Source organism: Pollicipes pollicipes, unplaced genomic scaffold (genome assembly GCF_011947565.3).
Source record: "Pollicipes pollicipes isolate AB1234 unplaced genomic scaffold, Ppol_2.1 Scaffold_7261;HRSCAF=8764_pilon_pilon_pilon, whole genome shotgun sequence".
Taxonomy (NCBI): Eukaryota; Metazoa; Arthropoda; class Thecostraca; order Pollicipedomorpha; family Pollicipedidae; genus Pollicipes; species Pollicipes pollicipes.
In genome coordinates, this window is record NW_023597054.1 from 59,527,775 (window position 1) to 59,551,238 (window position 23,464).

General features: G+C 54.6%; 2 protein-coding genes across 7 annotated transcripts; one reads left to right on the plus strand and one right to left on the minus strand.

The window, feature by feature from the left end:
- Positions 1-6,422: 6,422 nt before the first annotated feature.
- LOC119112173 (serine/threonine-protein kinase Chk2-like) lies at positions 6,423-16,252 on the plus strand. Of its 6 annotated transcripts, none has more exons than XM_037236245.1 (10): positions 6,423-6,446; positions 9,554-9,731; positions 10,118-10,229; positions 10,630-10,784; positions 11,351-11,478; positions 11,837-11,962; positions 13,297-13,500; positions 13,926-14,137; positions 14,565-14,766; positions 15,245-16,252. In XM_037236245.1, the coding sequence occupies exons 2-10, from the start codon at positions 9,560-9,562 to the stop codon at positions 15,509-15,511; spliced, it is 1,578 nt and encodes a 525-aa protein (XP_037092140.1). In that variant the 5' UTR covers positions 6,423-6,446; positions 9,554-9,559; the 3' UTR covers positions 15,512-16,252. The 6 variants fall into 6 exon arrangements, with proteins under 6 accessions (XP_037092140.1, XP_037092138.1, XP_037092139.1 ...); XM_037236243.1 differs by having other exon boundaries at positions 6,425-6,446; positions 9,551-9,731; XM_037236244.1 differs by lacking the exon at positions 6,423-6,446 and adding an exon at positions 6,453-6,571 and having other exon boundaries at positions 9,551-9,731.
- Positions 16,253-17,425: 1,173 nt separating this feature from the next.
- LOC119112174 (ADP-ribosylation factor-like protein 8) lies at positions 17,426-20,656 on the minus strand. Its single transcript, XM_037236246.1, has 4 exons — positions 20,429-20,656; positions 18,726-18,880; positions 18,002-18,163; positions 17,426-17,658 (listed from the first exon to the last, which is right to left on the minus strand). Exons 1-4 carry the CDS (start codon positions 20,549-20,551, stop codon positions 17,538-17,540), a joined length of 561 nt encoding a protein of 186 aa, XP_037092141.1. The 5' UTR covers positions 20,552-20,656; the 3' UTR covers positions 17,426-17,537.
- Between the last annotated feature and the right edge of the window lie 2,808 nt (positions 20,657-23,464).

Genomic DNA, 23,464 nt, shown 5'->3' on the forward strand with positions numbered 1-23,464 from the left:
TCGTCGGGGCCGCGGTCACCGGCGGGCGGGCGGCGGGCGGCGTGGCTACCGGCCGGACAGCCGCCGAGGCCGCAGCAGCGGACGGCGAAGGAGGTACGTTGGCGGGAGCCGCTGGCGCCGGGGTCGGGGTGGCGGAGATAAGAGCCGGCGCCGCCACGCCAGCGGTCTGAGCAGCAGAAGCGGCAGCGGGAGGAACGGCCGGAGCCGCAGTCGGAGCCACGGCGGACGGAGCCGGAGCCACAACGGGCGGAGCCGGGGCCGGCGCCAGCGGGTCCCGGCCGGCCTCATCCTGCAGCGTCACGGTGACGTCGGCGCCGTCACGGCCGGTGACGCGCACCGTCAGCAGGCGCTGCACGAGGGCGGCGGCGGCCGCGCGCTGCGCGTCGCTCCAGCCGGCGGCGGCGGCCGGTCGCCAGGCCAGCCGGGCACGCACCGCCTGGCGCGGCCAGCGGGCGAACCGCGCCGGCAGCGGCACGACGGCCGCCGCCGGCAGCCACTCCGTGTTGCCCCAGTCGACGAACCACACCTGGTGGTGGCCGGCGAACGCGGCCAGCACCTCACCGCGGTACCTGTCGCCACGGCAGACGCGATCATCACGAGCACGGGGCATGCTGTCGCGCGCTCCGAGACACTGAAGCTGTAGGGTTACTTGGGCACCGACGGAAGAGAGGCGGCAATCGCTGCTCCGTTCATCCGTGTCGAGGGAGGCACGGCGGCGCGGATCGCCAGGGTCAGTGTGATGATGATTTTGGCTTTCTATGTGACACAAGGAGCATATTCACTGGCGCTCTCACAGCCACAGGAGCGCACGCTTCCATCGCGGATCCTGTGCGTTGCAGTGGTTCTCACCAGGCACCCTCGAACAGGCCGGCGCACAGGCCTCCGGGTGGCGGCGGCGCCTGGCCGCCGGTGGACGTTTCCTGCTGCAGCTGGCGCTCCATTCCGTCCGTGGCCGCCAGCTTGTCCTGCAGCCGGAGGTAGACGGTGCCGGCGTCCTCCACATGAGACACCGCCACCTGGGACGCAGGCAACGGGGAACGTTAGACGGTCACCAGAAAGAAGCAACGGTCGGCTTCTTGTAAGGTCATAAGGGTCGCCTTTAAAGAGCCAACTGCTGATACTAACCACCGCGTAACTGGGCATAATGCCCGTGGTGACGCGTACATAATTTCCCTCTACCTCTACCCAAAGCAGGTGGAAATTCAAACAAACTGCCAGCCACGCCTTACCAGCCCACACAGCAGGCCTCGGCGCATGTTCGACTGCTACCAGAGCTGCCTCTGCAGCTTCCTATCCGTCTCACCTGGTAGGTCTGGCCAGGCAGCAACGACACGACGTCTTGACTAGGCGCGGAGGCAGAGACACAGATGGGCACAGGCGCAGGCGCAGGGTCAGGCCTGGGCGAGGTAGAGACCGCCGCCGTCGCCGGCGACGGGCCGGCGGAGGATAGCGGCGTTGAGGGCGGTGTCGGCAGTAGGCCACGGGACGGCGCGCCGGCCGGCCGTGCCGCCACCACCTCCTGAGACCTGATCTGCGTCAGCACCGGCTTAGCGGGCGGCGAGCGGTGTGGCGGCGAGCACAGCGTCTGGTTCGACGGCCGGCGCGGCGAGCTTGCCGCCGACGGCGAGCGGGCGGGCGGCTCCTGGTCGCCGAGGCACGGCGAGCGACCGGCGTCGCCGCCGCCGTGGTGCGCGCCCCGCGGCGCCCGCCCGCGGAAGCCGGCCCGCCCCCGGCCGCCGCCGCCGCCGTCGGCCACTGACTCGGCCTCCGACTGGTAGCCGTCTTGGAGCCGGTAGCCCTGGCCACGATGGGCCGCGCGGCCGCCGCAGCCGCCGCGCGACGCGCCCTGGCCGCGGGCGGTGTGCGGACCGTCGCCGCCAGCCGTCACCACCAGTGACGGCAACTCTGGCTCCCTGCGGCGCGCGGACACGGCCGTAGTGACGTACAATCCACTGGGGTTAAGTCACCGGGGCACGGCCACAGCAAAACTTCACAGCAACGACTTAACGTGGCCCAACAGCCCGCCATTAAACACTTTGACCAATCGCATCCATAGTTACAAGATACTTTCAAAGTGCTAATCAGAGCACAATAAGTCTTAGCTCTGCCAGAGCACACAAGTGGCTCAAGAGGGGGCACTGCTTCAGAGGAAGTTACACTAGACGCGGCGGCGGCGGCGCGGACCGGGCGGGCGTCGCGTACCGGCAGACGAGGCAGTGCACCTGCCAGTCGGCCACCTGACAGGGTCGGGAGCAGTAGCGCGTCTTGCAGCGGTGGCAGTGGCCGGCCGTGGGCGTGGCGCACACGGTGCAGGGCAGCGGCGCCAGCCCGCTCAGCCGCGGCTCGTAGATCACCTCGCTCTGCCGGACACGGCGGCGGGTCAGCTCACGCTCAGCCGCTCGTAACGCTGGGTCGTGTCACATCAGGACGGCGAGCCACGCGCGATCGCCTCCCGCCGCGCGGGTGTCACGTCCTCGCCGGCGGGCGGGCTCACGGTTGGTGACAGCCGTAGGTGCGGCCTGGCCCCGTGCGCGGGCGTTCCTGGATCGCGGCGACGCATCCCGACTGGTCACGTCATCATCTCATCACATTCGGTCCATCTGGCGTAAGTGTGACCGCTCAGTCCATTCAGTTCGCCACTGCCGGGACGAACATTCACGAACGACGAGCCTCGAGCTGGCTGGGTTTGCGACTGCGCGCACGTTTAGTTCCCATCTTCCCAGCATGATATCCATAACACGTGGACAGAGCATTCTGCGAGCACTACATCGCCGCTACTACACTGGCTGACCGTAAACTCAGACAGAGTCACGCGTCAGCCCAGAAAGGCGCGCCCGATATACCTCGCCGTACGCCTTCTCAGGCCTGCGCGCCGAGCTGGGCGGTGGGCCATTGTCCATCACCATCGAACTTCGGAACTGGTCCCTGGAAAAAACGCAGTGGGCTTGTACGCTCAGGCAGGACAAGACAGTCTTGAAACCACGCCAATGCCGAGACCATGAACGGCTAAGAGCACCACTTCTGTGAGCACCACCTAAGACTTTCCCAGCGTCACGTTTTCCTCACTGTGGAAACCACGCCCATGGCCCATGACACCATGCCCACGGCCCATGCCCATAGCCCATACGGCCCATGGCCATGGTAAGGTTGCCCACACATCCAATTTTCTCACAAACCCACGCCACAGATGCTTTGCCGCAATCACTAAGGATGGAAGAGTGACAATGTTTTATTTCAGAGTGAATGCAAAGGCAGCACCTGGAGCCATTCCAGCTCCTAAACATCCGTTCTTTTGGGAGCCGCACCCAAATCCGGGAAAACTGCACTGAAAACAGCAATGTTAACCAAACCAGGCGTTCATGTCATGTCATTGGGGTTTTACGACGCACTCAGCTGCTGAGGCTATATGGCGTCACCTGCCTCTAACGCTGGCAGGAAGGGCGGGCACCGCGGGGAACAAATCATGTGTTCATTTCATACCATCCAGCAAATAGCCAGCAAAACTTACACTAGCTCAGAGATTTCCGCTTCGTACTTGTCGAACTCGGAAATTCTGGCCCTCACTTCCGGTTCAAGCTGAAATGACCGATAAGTGATAAGACGTGGCCCAACAATCATATCACAAAGGACATGCAGATTCAAAAACCAATGCCGCAGGCCGCTCCAGAAAAGCCTCGATAATCTTGTCTTGCTCGTGTCTTCAGCATGGGGCCACTAGCCGGGATCGGCCCCGTGCGTGTCCCGATCGGGGGAGCTCACCTCGCGGCTGAGGCTATCCGGATCCAGGAGCTCTTACCGCCTCACGATCGGGCTCTGGTGAGTCGAGAGAACCCTCCACCTCCCGGTCACGTCCACTCGGACGGGAACGGCCTCACATCCCGGTCCGGTGTGTTCGGGTGGACAATCGGCTCCTGGCGCCCGACCCGGTGTTCGAGACGATAGGGGGTGTGCCCTCCCTATGTCTACCGGCGCCGGGGAGATCTCCTGCCACCTGGCCCCATGTTAGAACAGGAGGGGGAGTCCCCCGTGTCCACCGATACCGGGAAGACCCCTGCTACCTGGCCCTGTGTTCGAACAAGGGGAGACCCCTGCCACCTGGCCCCATGTTGGAACAGTAGGGGGGAGTCCCCCGTGTCTACCGATACCGGGAAGACCCCTGCTACCCGTCCCTGTGTTCGAACACGGGGAGACCCCTGCCACATGGACCTGTGTTGGAATGGTAAAAGGAGTCACCCCATGCCTACCAGTGCCTGAGAGACCCTTACCGCTTGGCTCTGTGTTCGCTGCGGTAGAGGAGTGCTCCCACCCGCTGTCCGCTGTTGTTTGAGACCCCTACCTCGCAGTCTGCAGCCGCCGTGTCGCCGTGTCGCCGTGCTTGGCGCACCCTGCGCACCGCGCTCGGCTCGTTCAGGCGGATGGTCCAGTGGAACGGCGGCGAGTCGTGCAGGTTCGCTATGGCGGCCGCGCAGTGCCTGGCGACGGAGCAGCGCGATCGTCACCGAGCGGCACCGTCGCCGGCCAGCACGCGCGCGATGGCAGCGGGCGGCAGCTGGCGTGCACAGCGGGCGCTGGCCAGTGGAGCTGATGAGCGCCTGGTGTTAGGAGAACGACTGAGGCGATGGGGCTGGATGTGCTGCAACTGAAGGGCTTGAGAAGAAAACAAAGGGAATGCTTCAGAGAGTGGTCGTACTGTGACATGAAAGCAAAGTAATGAGAGCACACCATGGAGACCCCCAGAAATTGACCAGACAGTCATCAGCAATAAGTAGCATACATTTTGTCTGGTACCAGCTCCCATGAATCCAAAGAAACATTATGTCCAGCAGCAAACAAGACTCAGTTTAGCTGTATCCCTGTCTGGCAGCACTCACCCACCCAGTCATTTCTCAAAGCTTCATTAGGTGAAATGAACTGAGCTTGATCATTAACCTCATCTCTGCTCCATGTAACACACCCTGATGCATATGACAGGATTTAAATCTGCCACATATAGAATCAAAGCATTAACTGAAAGCCACAGGAAGGGGCAAAATTCCGCTACATGCTCCAGACTACTCACCAATAATGGGCCATCTTGACAAAAGCCATTGGCAAGCCAGTCTTGCTCATGACCACATTGACATTCTGCACTGGACCAAATTGCAGGAACTGGTCCAAGATCACCTCCTGCAATGCAGCACAGGCATCAGAATGATACTGGTTGCTTTTGCACTCTAGCTACAATGTCATTTGCAGGTCACAAGGGCAGATTTGTCAGCAGCTCAACAAATGCTTACAAATACACATTTTGGAACAACATAAACTGGACCCATGTTGTAAAAATGTATCATAAGGTACAACAAAGAATGTTGGCACTCAGTAATTCAAACATGCCAAATTATCTCACCTTTGTGATCCTCCGGTCAAGTTTATACACCAGCAGGCATCCAATGTAGGATGAAGGATCATCTCTCTTGTCCATGCTTCTTTTTTCTTCTAGCTTCACTCAACAGCCTGACTCCTGGATAATCTCACTCAATTACTTGGCCCCTGAAAAATCTATTGCAATGATGTAATATCACTATTGCATGTGATGCAATAGTGAGCTTTGAGCCCAATAGAACACCAATGTCACGGATCCGATCTTACCTGCCCAATCTGATCCGCTACTTAGCCACTACCACCTACTTGCCGGTCGCATTTTATTATAACGCAACCAGACCCGCCAACTGATGGCCCTACGAAGGTACAGAATACGCGTAAACATGTCCGTCTCAAATAACAGACGTCAAACTCACCCTCCACAAAACAACGTGGGCTAACTTCATCACCTCCTCAAGCACTTATCCACAACATTCGACACTGGCAATGAACTACCGCCCCACACAGACCATCCGCGGAACCCAACCAACACATGGCACGGCGCCAACAGGCGCGCCGCGGGCGCTGTGTGCGCCGTTTCGTTTACAGCGCCTTCTTCGTCTGACGTCAATCCACATGCGATTTTTCGCGATTGATTACAATTAAAATGCTCTGAAGAATACCGTTATGCGTATGTTGATAAAATAAGCAAATATTTCAAATTACATACCAAACTTGTGATCGAGTTCTCAAACCAGCTCAGAATGAGCGATCATGATTTTGCTGTACGAAATTAATTACGTCGCGTAATATCCGATGCCTTCCGCAGGTTTTAAAGACAAATTGCAATTCTACAGCATTAAATAAGCAGAGTATGCATTCAGTACCTGAGAATGGATTGAGTTACCTTACTGGCCTAATAAAAGTCAGGCAATAACCATGCATTGACAACAGAGAGCCATTTGCCGTTGGTAGTACATTTTGACAGCAGATTAGTGTGCACATAAGACATGCTTTGAAAAAAGTTAACCTTGGTTTGGCGGAAGTGTGTAAAATATCATCCTTGCACTGGTTGTGTTGGCGTAGGTGGATGGGAATTGCATGGGGTGAGTGCGCGTGCTGGGGGTGTGAAGGGGACGTGGGCTAGATATTGTGCTGTGCGAGTGGTTGAATATGGGGCAAGTCGGAAGATAAGAGAGAAGATACAGTATAAGGTGGGCACAGCCGCGAGGTGTGTGGGCAATGAGCATGGCTTTGGTGTAGCTCTGCTACTCGCTGTTGGTGCGCCCAGTGTAGCCTTGGAGGGCAAAAATTCATGCTGCATTGAACGTGTTTGGCATAGTAGCAGTTATCTTAGTGCATGTGCGCTGTAAATCTGCATGCTTAGGGTTTGGTGCGATGTCAACCCATATTTTGTGGCATTGGGAGACAAGTAACCAATGTTTCAAAGCAGTTTGACGTTGCAAAGGTGGTTTCAGGCAGAAAGCTCCAAAAAGTCAGGGAAAATAGTATGCAAATTCTGTATAGCATGGCTTTGCCTGAGTGCAGTGCACACAAGCAAGAATTTCATGGTACTGATGTCACTTGGATTTTTGATACGATAGCCAGCTTTTGCTGCGGACTGGGTATGGCCCACCATCCTGACCTAAGTTCATCCAGCATTGATAAGGTAAAATATTCCTATATCATTGCAAGCACCAGGGTGGCATAATTGCTGTTTACTGATGTTGCATTCCAGAATTAATCATGACCCAGACAAGTTTGCTGTTTGTCCAAAGTTCCATAAGATGCCATGCCTAGAAGCTAAACAAGCTTCAAGCTGTGACCCATGTCAGAAGGAATACCTTAAGTATTAGGATTGATAATGACTGGAATGCCCATCCCCCCAGTGTGTTTGCTTCCAATATACAAAGCCAGTTCAAATTTATCCTAGGCTCATACTTGGTACACCTCATGGTGCTCCATGTATAAATTATATAGTATAATAAACACCATTATTTCATGTGGCACAGTGCACAAAATAATATTCCAGACCAAGTTTGATGTAGTTTAACCAGCCAGGATCTTGATGGGAGAGGTGCAAACAAGGCAAGTGGTTTTCTAAGTGCTGTACCTGATAAGGTTTGGTAAGGTAAAATGGTGTGCTTTGAACAGATAAGGCATACTGGAAACTGCTTTCTGATCAAGAAACTTGTGACCTAGCCACCATCCAGGCTTATCTCATAGCCAGGTTGTTATTGAATTTCATACCAAGCCAAGTTTGAAAGGAAAAATCAAAAGCTTTTGTATTTTGTATCCATGCACTGGTCTACTCAACATATGGTAGTGTTTTTCCAAGCCATTGCATATTGATCATGATAAATTACATCTGCAACACACATTAAATGGAGAGGTGTTGATACTTTGGTGTGTCTTTAAGATCCTCAGTGACAGCATGCAAATTTAACTAAATTTGGAAGGATTGCAGTGGCTAAACAGGACATTGAAAAACAGAGGTACTGGGTTTGTATCCTGTGCTGTCTCTCATTCTGAATATGCTAAGTTGCGGGCAATGCCATGTGGCCTCAGCAGCTGTGTGTGCCAAAGCCCTTATGCTGAACTCCAGCAGCTACATCACCCACTATCATGTTTTGTCAGAAGTGAGCAGGAAATCAATATTTTCTCTGTGACAAGAATAATGAAGTTATCACTTTTGTGATAGATGAGATCTATTTTGCAATTTGATGCTGATATAGGTAATTGTGTGCACTCCAGGGTGCAATCCCATACCAGCATGCTGTGTAAATGCAAGTTGTGCTGTTGGTGGACAAGTCACCAATTAAGTCTACATTTTGTCAAAATGCTGTAGAGGTACCTAGGAGTTGAGATGCAGTTTTGGGAATTTTAATATTTTAGATACAAGCTAAGCCAAGGTATCATACATTTTCCAATGAGGCCTCAGGTATGAAAAGCAGTCTGAAATGTGCAAAGCCATAAATTTTCTACAGATTAATAGAAGTATTGAAGTTAAGAAAATGGGTATGTGTACTGGAACCAGAAATGTCTTTATAGGGGATCAGGCATGCCAATAATACATTCTGGCACTCATTTGTTTCAGCCAGGTGGATGTAAGTTAGTTAGCTGTCTCACCATTATAGTGGGTGGATGGAAATCCTAACACTATTATGGACTTAAGCTGGGTCTTGCCTGGTGCTTTAGTAAGCTGTCTCACCATTATAGTGGCTGGATGGAAATCCCTAACACTATTATGGACTTAAGCTGGGTCTTGCCTGGTGCTTTAGTAAGCTGTTTCACCATTATAGTGGGTGGATGGAAATCCTAACACTATTATGGACTTAAGCTGTGTCTTGCCTGGTGCTGCCTGGTGTTGCCTGGTGCTGTGAATTTTAACATCAGCTATGCTGTGTGCAAGGATAAACTGTTCTGGAGTGGACTGTGCATGCAACCCTGGCTAAAGGCAAGACATGTGGCTCAGAAGTTGTCGTGAATTGGCATTTTGTTCACCTTTGTGGAGCTATGAAGTCTTGTTTATGGCATTGGAGGTCTTGTTAGACTATCTGGCAATGTCCTTTTTCAAAAGTTTATAATCCAGGTATGTTTAGATGTTTATGATTCATGCACAAACATGCAATGGAATTATTTGAATATTGGCTGGCTTTGGGCATGGCAAAACATTGTTATTTCAATTGATGAAATTGATAAGTTTGGGGCATTTGATTTTTGGTAACTGAAACCAGGGAATTACAAAAAGTCAACACTTTTGGTCCATATTGGTTACATAAACTGGGTCATGCACCCATGCAGTTTTTATCACCCAGGTTCTCTTGTTGTTTTGAAGTGTGATTCTGTAATGCTTGCTAGTAAAGATTTTGACCTGGTTTTGACTTGTATTCTTCAGTTGTTTTTTTTGCATTGAAGAAATTTTATGTTTTCTATTGTAATTTCATATGAGAGGAAAAATTGTGCTGACATTGCATTGTCACAGAGTAAAGCAGGTCATAAGGAAGTGCCTTGTAAATGTGTGAGCAGGGCTTAAGAATTGTCCATGCCTGTTTACTCAGAGGTTAAGTCTGGTAAGTCGTGCCTGGCCGGATGGGGCCGGGCGGCCGACGCCATCATTTCCGCTAGCGCGGCCTCAGGACCTGGCCAGGCGCCGCTCGTAAAAACCGGATCGTGTAAACTACCCACAGACCTGTGTGCATGTTTTCAGCAGGCCACGATGAGCCAGGCTCCAATTGGAGACAGCCAGGATGGTCTGCCAAACACACAGGACGTCACGGATGTCGACGCTCTGTGCTCGGAGAGCCAGGAGGAACCACCGTGGAGCGGACAGTGTGCCAAGTGGGGCCGACTTTTCCCGGTGGGGATTCGAGCTAAATTTGATGGCCTAGGTAACTATCAGTTTGGTAATTATCAGTTGATCAGACTATCAGGTTTGTGGTTCCGTTGTGTTTCAACATTGCTTTGATGTGTATTGACATCTGGCAGAATGTTGCGGTACTTCGTGAGTTTTTACGTCGTAAAGAAAGCTTGTTTGATTTTTTGTCCTTTAGATAACGTATTGTGAATGTTTGTCATGTTATGTGCTAGCAATTTATCAAGTGGGCAAATAACGAAATATTTGCTAAAGCAGTAAGCAAATATACAGGCTCTCTCCAGCTCCAAGACATGTTTGAGGTGAAGGATTAATGAGTGGTCTTAAGACATTCTGGTTACATGCACCTGTTACACTTTGTACTGTTTACACTCAATTCTTACCAGTGACTGTTCTTTTCAGACCTGTGCAAGAATGATTACACCCTGGGGCGGGGGGAGACCTGTGACGTCGTCGTTGGGCTTCACAACCTGACAGAAAAGTACCTGCTTACCATCAGCAAAACACATCTGAGGTGGGTCCACACTGTTTTGCCTGATAACATGCATAAAACATTAAAGTGAATTTCACACTTAAGAACACCCATCAAAAGAGGCAATAAACATGTGGCTGTCTCTTTTCCTGACGTTGTAGCCCCATAAGATAAAAATGTGATATTTTGTATGCTAGTACACTTTTGTAAAACTTACACTTCCTGTCATAGTTTGATCATGACAGTCGTACCAGCTTTGAAATTTGCTTGTTGACATGTTTTTTTCAAAGATGCTATGATTTGTTAGGTACTGATGTGTTCAACTGTTATTTAATACAATAGTTAAGACTGCGCCACGATTCACGCACGGTCCGTGACAATCGCTTGAGACGTCAGGCTGAGCGTCCGCGGGTATCCACCGGCCATCTGCGTGCCATTCCAGAGTGGTGCGGGACCAGACGGCGAGCGGGTTTCACGTGTACGTGGAGGACCTGAGCTCGAACGGCACCTTCGTCAACGGCGAGCTCGTCGGCCGCGGTAAGAAGGTGGCGCTCAAGAACAACGACGAAATCTCTCTATCGATGAAAACGCTCAAAGGTGAGTCGGTGCGTTCAGCGCGGAGCTCAAGGCAGGCGCGAAGTTCTCTGATTGCATTTACTAACTTGAAGCGAGCCGCTGGTCGTGCGGGACTCCCTTCTTACCCAAGTCTGCCGGTTCCCATGCCCGAGTCTTCCGCTCCGACCGTCGTACTTGTGGTTGTGGCCGCTGGTCGTGCGGGACTCCCTTACTCGAGTCTGTCGGCTCCCTTGCCCGAGTCTTCCGCTCCGACCGTCGTACTTGTGGTTGTGGCCGCTGGTCGTGCGGGACTCCCTTACCCGAGTCTGCCGGCTCCCTTGCCCGAGTCTTCCGCTCCGACCGTTGTACTTGTAGTTGTGGCCGCTGGTCGTGCGGGACTCCCTTACCCGAGTCTGCCGGCTCCCTTGCCCGAGTCTTCCGCTCCGACCGTCGCACTTGTGGTTGTGGCCGGTGATCAGGGCCTTCCGCCTCCCGGCATTGGTCTGGCTGCCGCCTGTGCGCCGTGGCTCGCGTGCTGGCCATCAGTGTGTGAGCGCACAGCGCCCCGCGGCCTGCCCGCCCGCGGTCACTGCGACGGCCTCCGGCAGTGTTCGTGTTCCACGACTACACGGACAACGACGCGGCCAACTACCCGGAGCAGCTGCGCCGCCAGTACACCATGAGCCGAGTGCTGGGCGCAGGGGCCTGCGGCGAGGTCCGGCTCGCGTTCCGCAAGGTCAGGCTCGGCGAGACGTGCGTACTGGCGGTGCTGTGAAGGAATGACGTATAATTTGTTCGGTTGATAGGTCCCAGCTCGGCACCAAACAGACCTTGCGGCGTGAAAGCCTGTGAGCTCTGTTGCATCTTTGGCGCATCAGCAGGCCATGCAAGTGCAATTCTAGCGAAAAGTGTGTTTGATCTCATGAGCGTAAACCCTAGCCAAGTCGCTGCTGTGTTTGTGTCGGCGGTGTCTTGATCTGGTTCTTCTAGCGTAGAAGACCTTGGCTCAAATATCTGGGTCATGGTCTTGGGTAGCGTGGATGACCGCCGCGGTGGAGTCGGAACTGTGCTGTAGCCGGCGCTCGTGCTCGCAGGGCACCGTAGAGAGGTTCGCCGTGAAGATCATCTCCAAGAAACGCTTCACGCTGAGGGGACAGAACCAGATCAGCCAAACGCAGATGGTGGCCAACGAGGTCAACGTGCTCCGGACACTGGACCACGTGAGGCTGCAGTGCCCGTGCTGTTTGTGGCTCGGTTGTAGCGCTTCCTGGTTTGGTCGCAGGACTCCAGCACCGAGGGAGCGGTTCGTCAACAGTTGGGATAGGATGCAAGCACCTTCGAAATGAGTTTATTATACGCTCGCTGCAGTGCGACTCCCATGTGTTTTCCTGGCTTACACATATATCCTTTGCCGGTGGCGCGCTGCCCTGCCCGCGGTGTGAGCACCGCCAGAGCTGCCGTGTGTGCTCTACCGACACTTCGGTCAAGAACGTGGCCCCAAGCGAGGGCCGACGACCCCGCCTCCTCCCCCGCTCCCCGCCACGTGTTAGGAAACAATCGCATCCACCACATGACGTTGCATTCATGCAGCTGCCCTCTCTTGTTGTATGATGCAGCGACTCCTTATCCCTTTGTATGTAAAATTTGAAGTCAAGAGGTCCGCGTGGCGTGGAGCTATTGGCCTGTCCTTCTGCCGCTGTTGACCCCGTCCCTCCTCCGCTGTTGATCCCATTCCTTCCCCGCTGTTGACCCCGTCCCTCCGCCGCTGTTGATCACCGTCCCTCCCCCGCTGTTGACCCCTTCCCTCCCCCGCTGTTGATCCCATCCCTCCCCCGCTGTTAACCCCGTCCCTCCGCCGCTGTTGATCCCCGTCCCTCCGCTGCTTTTGGCCCCCTTTCCTCCGCCGCTGTTGGCCCCGCCCCTCCACCGCGGTTGATCACCGTCCCTCCGCCGCTGTTGACCCTTTCCTCCGCCGCTGCTGGCCCATGTCCCCCCCCCCCCCCACACTGCTGTTGACTCCGTCTTTCTTCCGCTATTGATCCCCTTCCTCCGCCGCTGCATGTCCCCACTCCCCTCCCCCCCTCCCCACTGCTGTTGACTCCGTCTTTCCTCCGCTATTGATCCCCTTCCTCCGCCGCTGCTGGCCCCCGTCCCTCCACCGCTGTTGATCCCATCTCTCCTCCGCTATTGATCCCCGTCCCTCCGCCGCTGTTGACCCCCGTCCCTCCGCCGCTGTTGACCCCCTCCCTTTCTCCGCCGCTGTTGACCCCGTCCCTCCGCCGCTGTCGACCCCCCTCCCTTTCTCCGCCGCGGTTGACCCCGTCCCTCCGCCGCTGTTAATCCCCGTCCCTCCGCCGCTGTTGACCCCCTCCCTTTCTCCGCCGCGGTTGACCCTGTCCCTCCGCCGCTGTTAGCCCCATCCTTCCGCCGCCGTAAATCCTCGCCTCTCCGCCGCTGTTGACCCCCGTCCCTCCGCCGCTGTTGACCCCCGTGCTTCCGCCGCTGTTGACCCCGTCCCTCCGCGGCTGTTGACCCCCGCCGCCTCCGCCGGCAGCCGTGTGTGATCCGGATCCACGACGTGATCGACTCCCCAACTGCCGTGTACATTGTGCTGGAGCTGGTTGAGGGCGGCGAGCTTTTCGACCGGGTGCTGGCGCTGAAGCAGCTGGACGAGTCCACCGCCAAGCTCTACTTCTACCAGATGCTGCAGGCTGTGCGTTACCTGCACCAGAAGGGCATCGCGCACCGGGATCTGAAGGTAAGTGGCGCGACGCTAGGAAGTGAGCGTGGGCGTCGCTCTGCCCGGGGCACTGAGGGAGAGGGCGGTGGCCGCCGGCAAGCGGACGGGGGTGTCTGCAGTGTCCGGCATGTGTTACATTGCGTCGGAAACTTTGTGCTTTGAATCCGGACGTGGGGACACTGGACGTTTTGATAATGGCTTGACTGGCTAGCCTTACTTGGTTATGAACAGATACCATCACTTTCGTTCTGAAACAGACTTAAGGGAATGTTGCCAGTCCCGTTATTTTTGACCGTCTGACATTCCTTCGTCGGGCCTCTCTGAGAGCCCCTGGTTCTGAGCTTGCCACTGTCGCCTGTCGGTAGTCTGCGCTCCATCCGTCCCTCCCCCCCCCCCCCCCCCCTCCCACTAACCGCTGATCGCCGCCTTACCCTGCTCGCCAGCCAGAGAACGTCTTGCTGGCATCCGAAGAGCGTGAGACGCTGGTGAAGATTACCGACTTTGGCCTGGCCAAGATCGTCGAAGACGACGGGCTGCTCAAGACCCTGTGCGGCACGCCCACCTACGTGGCGCCTGAGGTTCTGAAGAGGCGGGGCGACGCCAACTACACACACAGCGTCGACTGCTGGAGCCTCGGCGTCATCCTGTTCGTGTGGTGAGTCCCCTGCCGCGCCCTGCCAGGGCGTGGGAGGGCCGGGAGCTGCGGTCAGGTCGCGACAGTGCGACTGCTCCCCTTCCCTGCTGCTGGTGAGCCTCCCGCCGGTTTGCCCCTGGGAGAGCGCTGCAGCTTCCGGGGCTGCGCCATCTGTCCGCGTGATAGTGATGATGTCCCCGCTGGGTTTGCGTGAAAGCTGACGGTGGGCTGTCGGTGCACGCCTTGTGCCCAAAAAGGCCACTTCTGCATACCACGCCCGTTTATGTCGGGCATTCCAAGGTCGTGCATGAAAATCATGCGTGGTGAGGGCCCATGCACACCGGTCGGGTGTACCCGATGTGCAGCTGTCCGTACCGCCCGCCGCCCACACCGGTGTCTCCGGCCGAGCGGCGTGGCCCTGCGCGTGACCGTCGGGCCCGCCCGGCAGCCTGGCGGGTTACCCGCCGTTCTCGCCGGACTACGCCGACATGCCTCTGCAAGAGCAGATCCTGCGCGGCCGCGTGTCGTTCGCGCGCCGCCAGTGGCGCGGCGTCAGCGAGCCGGCCAAGGAGCTGGTGCGCCGTCTGCTCACCGTCGACCCGGCGCGCCGCATCACCGTCCAGGAGGCGCTGCAGCACCCCTGGCTCCAGGTGCGGCGCCGCGGCCCGCCCGCACGCCCGTCCCGGCGACGGGCCGGGCCTGGCGGCGGACGGGTGTCCCAGCTGTGGAGACCGCGGACGCCGGGTCACCACCAGGCCCGGCCGGGTGTCTGCGGGACAATGTGCTCGCATCATTGGACACGTTACTGGGCACAACTCAAACGTGGGACGGCACCACCGAAGCGCGCCCGGCAGAGCCCAGGCAAACAGTGCATGGTTATCGGGATGATGCATGGTAGGAAGCGAAAGTGGTGGTCATTCATGACAGGGAGGTGCCAGGTGTCGTTCGGCGAGTTGTTTGGCGGGGTCAGTTGTACTCGTCAAACGGTAGATCATATTTGTATCGAGATGCAGCGGTCCGGATGCCGCCCGGCGGTGGTGAGCCGGAGAGTTGTGAGCGGGGCTGGAGAGTAATGCGCCCATGCTGTTCGTCGCTGCTCCGCTCAAGCTGGCGTGTCGTCACCGGCAGGACAAAAAGACGGTGGCGCTGGCGGACCGGCTGATGAGTCGGGGCAAGCGGCGAGCCGACGACAGGGCCGGCCCTCCCGCCCGCCGGCGGCGCACGCAGGGCGCCACCAACGGACACTCGCCGGCTGTCAACGGACACCCGCCGGCCGTCAATGGACACCCGCCAGCCGTCAACGGACACCCGCCGGCCGTCAACGGACACCCGCCGGCCGTCAACGGACACCCGCCGCCAGCCAAGAGAGAGCCGCCGGCAGAGCCGCCAGAGTGAGCGGCCGGCCCGGCGCCGTCGGCGGTGGGTCTGACCGCCGGGTCCCGTCGGGGAGGAGTTGCGCCGGCACGGGCGACGCCCGCCCTGGTGAGCCGTCCGGCCGGCGCGTCGTTGGCGGCCGGGACGGTCAGCCCACCGAGGTGTGGGGCGAGCCGTCCGCCGGCGCGGTGAGCCTCATCGAGCACCTGTCGCCAGTGCTGCGTCCCGTGCTGTCGTGCGGCGGTCGGAGCCGACCTGCATGGCCGGCGACCAGACCTCCGCGGCGGCAGTACGGACCGAACGCGCGCGCCGAGGGCACGCGCTGCGGGAGCGGGCACGGTCCGGCGCTCCGGCGCCTCGCTAGTGCCAACGCAGCTTGGGAGATTGAGCTGGGGCTGTGAGACGGACATGGCCTCTCGCGCGAGGCGGAGTGAGAGCGGCGACGGGCGCCGCCGCCGACGCTGAGCCGGGAGACGTAGTGTAGCTCGCAGATATGTACTTCTGCGTGTACTGCAACTGTACTCGAGACGTAGACGTAGTGTTTTGGAGACGGGTCGGTACGTTTGTCAGCCTTGTACGCAGTTTTGACTCGCGATGTGCCTCGTCATAGGTCCGGAGGATGCCGATTGCTGAAACAAGTTTTTGATGTCTTTATTTTTACTTCTTGCCCACAATCAGGAGTGCATTGATTTGACGTCGGACGCGAGCGGGGCCTGGACTCCGTTCGTGAGTACGGTAAACAATAAACACCTTTTTCGTATCTCTGCTGGCTCTCGACAACGCACATCACTACCCAGTCCGCACTTCCGCACTGTCCACGTACCAGCCACGCCAAAAGGGCGGCCACAGCACATTGGACGCGTAGCCACAGTGCGGGGCTTGCCGCTGGGAATGGTGCAATGTCTTAGGCGCGCGCTGACAGGTGAGGGTGCAAGAGGACAGCTGATACAAGGAGCATTTTCGCCCCCCCCCCCCGCGACAGCTGGGGTGGTGATGACTACTAACAGATGAAAATGGTGCTGAGACTCAGCGACGGACAACTGGCTTCGGACATGGCGGGTGCAAAGGGTGTACAACCAGACGGGTAATGGGAAGGGCGCGTGCGGAACACCAGCGGACGGCACGAGGTGCTCTCGCTGGCTGAAAAAACACCGTCCGACGTCCCCCGCAACCTCCCTACCGAACGCCGCGAGCACAGCTCAGAACGCGCAGGCTGACGGGCTGCCCCACAACTCGGAAGACAACCCCGTATAGACGTTACTCAGATCGCAACTAAATACAATATCGGGTGCATATATATGTAATAACGTAATGACTGGATAACAGGGCCGCGCTGGTGCTGAAAGCCACAGCGCAAAACGGAAGATCATATCCAATACGGTCCCAAAGATCGCACCGCCGCCGGCCCGATCACTTGCAAGCGAACGCACCGGCGCGAGCGTTCCCAAAGGCCACGCAAACAGGCGGTAACCGTCCCCGGGCACGATATGGGTGGAATGTCTGGCACCTGTCCACGAAGCGGTAAACACGGCGGCAATATCCCACAAAGCGCGTCCAGCCGCGCTCCACGGCCCGGCCATGCTCGCGCCACCTCTGACGGGGCGGCGGCCTCCCCCCGGCGGGACAGCACTGGCGGCAGCCCGGCAGAGCCACGCTGGAAGCGAGCGCGCCAAGTCCTCGCGATCACAGGTCGCAGTCAGCAGCTGCGGACACATGGTCTCTAGCGGCCCGGAGAGCCCCCGACAGGCCACTGTGCCGCCCGGTCGCCGGCTGGCCGCCGCCGGAGTCATCGTCTCTAGCCTGGAGAACGTCTGCCGGTCCAGCGTCGGTCGAGCTGCCGAGCTGCAGCGACAGCGTCGGCCGGGCTGCCGAGCTGCAGCGACAGCGTCGGCCGGGCTGCCGAGCTGCAGCGACAACGTCGGCCGGGCTGCCGAGCCGCAGCGACAGCGTCGGCCGGGCTACCGAGCTGCAGCGACAGCGTCGGTCGAGCTGCCGAGCTGCAGCGACAGCGTCAGCCGAGGCCGCACACGCGCCGCGGAGGCCGAATCTAACGGCCGCCCGACTTTGACTTGGCAATCAGCCACTGCAGCGTGATGTCTATGTTGTCTTTCTCCTTGCAGGAGATGGAGTAACAGCATATCTCCCGGTCTTGGACTGCCGATAGGTTCCTGAAAACAACAGCATAGATTCAACAAGCCGTAGATCAGGGGAATGTACCATCTCCCACCCATTATCATGACCAGCCCATGTAATCATGTGGTCCAGTGGCATAACTGTATTAAGTGGGAAATCATTTATCAGGGTTGGGTAATATGCAACTTCAAAATAATGCTTGATCTTATCACCGCTCTTCCCTCTACTTAAATTAAGGAGAAGGGACACATATCCCCATCCCATGTCCAACAAACTGTTACTCCCGTTCTGCTCGGGCTCAGCCTGCACGGCAGCATCACCCGAGAGGGGGGGGGGGGGGGGTTGAGGGACGGCCGGCTGAGTAGACAGCTGGCTCACATGCGTTCGATGAGGCCCTTCTCGTCCAGCGCGTTTGGCAGGTCACGCTTGTTGCCCAGCACCAGCACGGGCAGGCCGGCCAGCTGCGGCTTGTCCAGCAGGTTGTGCAGCTCGTTCCTGGAGGCCTCCAGCTTGTCCAGATCAGCGGCATCCACCATGTAGCTGGCAAGAGCGAAAGCGATGGTGACGATGGATCGCCGCTTTTAAGTGCTGCGGCGGATGTGGTCATTTTGTATCGCGTCTGGTTACGGAACGAACTTATCATGTGAACATGTAGGGTGGCATTTGCATTCCGTTACGCGCATTGCCCAGTCCGAGTGCTCCGACCGCTGTCATACAGCTTAACTCAGAGGCTGAAGTGAAGAGACCGTCCAGTCAGTGTCCATGTCAGAGCTGATGTCTGATCCAATATATTATTAGTGTAGCCTGATTCATAGGATAGGTTTCAAGTCAAATGGTACATAGATCAGTGTCGAGGACAAAGTACCTGCCAAAAAAAACGCGACATTAAGTGTTCTGACCACTTAGTCAAACCTGTGCTAAGGTGAAGTGAATTCTCTTTCTCAAATGGTGGCACAGGCATCCCCACAAACAGAGTCTCATCCTTACAGTATCAACATCGGCCAGACTTGGAAACCTGTGCATTCAGCGCCGCGCACTACGGTGCTGTTCCACATGGCCTGTGTGGTTGGCTGGCCTGCTGAGGCCCACTAGAGGGACTCACACGATGGCGTTCACGCCTCGGCAGTAGCGCTCCCACATCGACCGGAAGCGCGGCTGTCCGCCGATGTCCCACAGCTTGATTGTCACGTTGCCCTTCGAGATCTTGCGCATGTTGAACCCCACTGTTGGGATCATGTCTTCATTGAACTGGCCGGACTGAGGGATGCAAACAAAGCATGATCACCCACAGAAATGGATTCTGCCGGCAATCAGCCCCATTTTTTAATCTACCACGGGCTAGAAATGGTTGCTACATGGCTTGAGATGCAAGCTCTCTTATTACTACCTCATAAGCAGCATTGAAAGATTTAGCCTTGGACTTAGATTAAATGGACTGGATGATTCAGCCTTCGGTTTGACAATGGTCAATGAAGTGTATAATATGCTGTACTTAATTTGTGGTTGTTTTGATTTTTGTATGGGTAACTGGTGATTTTGCAAGCCACAGAGAACTAATTGAAGACTGTATGGCATGGAACACTTAGAAATTAAGGGTATATATGCCAAACTAATGCCCAAGTAGTGGAAAAGATATACTGAGGAGTTATCTTCTCTGAGGCAGCAACTAACAGCTGCTTACATGAAGCAAGTACGGGCTTGTTTTACATTCATGTCTTGATTTGTAGTCATTACTATGTCTTAAAATGTGGTTTATTTGGACAGTACTTCCTATACCATTGTGTAAAATGCACGTAACTTTGCCAACTGATAAAATGGCCAAAATCTATACTACTAAGCTCTTGGCCAGTTAACTCATGCATATTCTAGATCCAAAGGCTATATCACTAATTTTCTGTTATGGCTTAGTTTGCTATGGTTGCTGGCCTGATGTGCACAACTAATATTACACAAGGTCTGATACCATTAGCACTGCCATTAGCCTGAAAATGAGACAGAAGCCATAATATAAGGTGAGCTCTAACCTGGTCCACAAAGAAGTGTTGTCCATTATGCACAGTAAGTTAGGCCAAAATATTTTTTTTCTGAAAGCAGTCTAGGAATACATGTTTTGCTTTAATAAACAATATTAATTTGAATGCTTTTATTAACCCATTTGCAAATTATTGCTGCTTTTCTTGCAAGCACTTGCCTGCATAGTAAACATTCATTTCTTGGTTTGGGTTATGAGTCTTATCTCATTATTCATACAATCACCATATGTCCACAGTATACTGGCAGTGGAATGTTGTGGGATGTTGGAAGTTCTACATAAGCTACATTACATCACTCCTTTCATCACTATGCTTAAAATCCAGCTATCATTGAAGGTTCTGGCTTGGTTTGTTGGTCAACAAACAGCAGCACTGATTGCAAGATGAATATCCCTAGGAAGGTGCAATGGCTAAAGGAAAGTAAGCCATGTCCACATGCATCCAGGGACTTCAGGCTGCACATTCAAACACATAAGTCCAGAAGGTTACATATCATAGACTGGTGATGATGATCATGATGATTTGGGCTTTGTGACATGACAATAACTTTAAAACTTGAATAGGAAAACATAGCTCAACAAAAAATATATCTTCAAATTGTCGCTACATTTAGCCACTGGTCTTAGCCAGAGAGCCAGTCACAGATCAATTGTAAATTAGTTAGTAACCATGACCACAACACCAGTCAGTGATTCAGACTAACAAGAGTTCAAGCCAGCCTTCAAATACTACCTGAAGTCATATTATTCAGAACACAACAAGCTTCACTTACTGCAATAACATTCACGAAGGTCGTTTTGCCAGAATGCTGCAGCCCCACCAACGTGAGTTCCATTTCTTCCTTCCAAAACAAACTTTTTACCCAGTCCAGAAACTTATTCACAAGGGACATCATCTTGTACACCTTAAAGCTGAACAGGCCCAAATATATGTTCACTGGGCCCCTCTAATCACTCCTACCGGACACCCACTGTGCTACAAAGAGATCTACACAAAGAGATCTCATCAGTACAACATACACTAAACGTGAAGTCTGATTGAGCTTGGTCGATATTTGGCCATATTTGTCTCGGATGCGGCATTACCCGCTACGTTAATTGCTACCACATCCTTTATGCACCAAGGACAAAACAGCATGATGCAATATTGCCGTAAATGCCGAGAAATACGAGCGCATTGCAACGTCTGGCTTCCTGCTTACGAAAGCAGGGGTCAAAGATGATTTGTTTCGTTCGTGCAGTCTACTTGCGTCACTGCATGGGCTTTTGTAATGCCCGCTTACTATATTTTCGTATTCATCTTCTCGTGCACATAGATTTGAACTCCATGAACGGAACCATTGTCCATGTACCTGTGTGCGTATTTGTGATTTGAGTGATAGAAGTGATTGATGCTGGAGTGACTGAGCCCTTGGGGGTTGATGTCGTTATGCCCGTCTCACAGCACTTCTTGACAACACCTCGCTGCTTGGTCCCACGCAGCTGTTATCAGTCACCATTATCTGCAAGTGCAGCTCCTAACGCGAGTTCCCAGTGTAGGTATGCACCACATGGGCCGATGAAAAATGGTGCTGAGAGTCTGCACTGGAACTGGTGAACATTAGCCTCGAGTCCAATTGTCAGTGTTCCTCTCGCAAGATAGGGGTGGGCCATGAAGCCCGGCAAGGCAGCCTGCACCAGGTTGCCATTGGGCATTGGCGTCGGGTCCGAATTCAACCGTCTTTCGAGTAGGCTGGACTTTCTGCGTTTTGTCTGTAACAGGTGACACTAGAACAGAACGAAACACCAGCAGCATTTGAAGCGGGTTTATGTCCATGGACATGGGCTTGGTCATGCAACACTGCTTGTCGTCATTCTCTGCAACGTTGGGACGCCTGTAAGAAGCAACCCTAATTTCTAGACTTCGCATCACTGGTTTTCTGGGAGTATGTATGCCTTAAGTTAAGGATCGTATGCAGTTTGCAACAGCTACATTGAAGTTTTGTCTGTCTGTCTACGTTTTGGTCCGCGTCACCCAGACAAAACAAAAATGTGGTTGCAACCAAGATAATAAGGCTGGGGGAGCACCCATGTTGTCTATAAGATCATCGGTTACCACGCCATGATATTTCATGTAATGCACTTTTTCGACATCAAGGCAATATATCATGTCAATCCAACCTGCGCAAAACAAACCCGCAGTAACTATCATCTTGGTGACACACGTGTGTTGGCGAATGTGGCAGTTTATCACATGGCACATTAAGGACAAACCACGGAGAGGCGGGGTCGAGTACACCCCTTTTTGAGAGGTGCTGCCTTACTGGCACGCTTCAAAGTCACCTTTCCAGTCCATGAGTGCTTAAGCATACCATTCCATCCGGAAGATTTTTAGCGCTATAGCAATCATGAAATTGATTGTTGACCTACAGGTCACAATGTCCATGATACACGTGTTCCATGCGCCTTTGGCTCAGTTAAATACGTTCCACGTGACCATATCCCCTCGAATAATTGCGTCTTATGCAAAATGGGCAAACAATCCGTTGAGCTGCTGACTTTTTAGCGTCGTTATGAGTGGGTAGTTTTTATGCCGAAGATAAATGACCCCCAATATAATAGGAGGTACTAGTTAAACTGCGTTATGAAGCACGCACTAGTTCTTATTGACAAAACTCGTCGTTTGGGAGCCGTGGTCATGATCGCGAGTGAACCATGTAAGCAAATAAACCAACATTGCTCCTCAATAAATGGCAACGCTAAGGATCGCACGAAACCTACGTGGTTAAGCCGAAAGGTTTTGATGAGCCATGCCGCGCGCAAATTAAACAATGACGTACCACGAACATCAGGCACCACAAACATCACTCTAACATGGGATCAACGTAACAGCCACTTAGGCTTTCAAACGCGTAACACCTCATACATGGTGTTGTACCGAGGCTGCCCGAATGGCTAAGCCGAACAGTCTCGAGGACCCGTAGGATGTATAACGATAGACAGGACTTGCCAGCCAGTTTTCGTCACAACGACCAAAGTGTATGTCTAAGCGTACATAACATGACAAATTTGTTCAAACCAAATCCCAATGTTGGCGTGTATGTGTGTCATTTGTGTGTGTGTCATTGGGGCTTTACGACGCACTCAACTGCTGAGGATAAATGGCGTTGCCTGTCTCTCACCCTGGCAGGAAGGGCGGGCACCGCGGGGTATGGGCTACCAACGCAGACGCGCTAACCACTACACTACCGGCACCCCGTTGGCGTTCATGTGTCAGCCTCTGACGACAAGTACGAATGTTCAAATATCTTGGCATCCATACTGCCTTGCGTTATGCCTTCTTGTTTGCGCTATGCTCCATCATCGCGAGCCAGTCGACCATGCAATCCCCTAGCGGGACGTACGCTCTCCGCACACGTACGTCTCCAATGCATTTATTCAGCTTAACCCAACGTAGCATTCTTCAAACAAAATGACGTAAAACAAAACGTCGCTTTCGTGACCAGCTGCACGAACGCTTTGAAGGCGACCGTTTACCGAGAACACGTACACCACTAGGGAGACATGTGATAGGCAGACACGCGGCAGGAAGCATAGTGCAACAAATACCAATTTTACAGCAGAAATTAACAGCAGCGAAAGACAGAGCCGATCTCGAGACGCTGGATTCGCCGCGTGTCTGTAATCTCTTTCGAGGCTAAACTCACAGATCGTCTTCAGGGTTCAGTTTTAACAACGCTGTTTAGGTTGTGTACTTAAAGAAATAGGTTCCCAGTGGTTCCAGCACCTGTGAAAAACACTGGTGCACGCTGGTAAGATTTTTGCTGTCC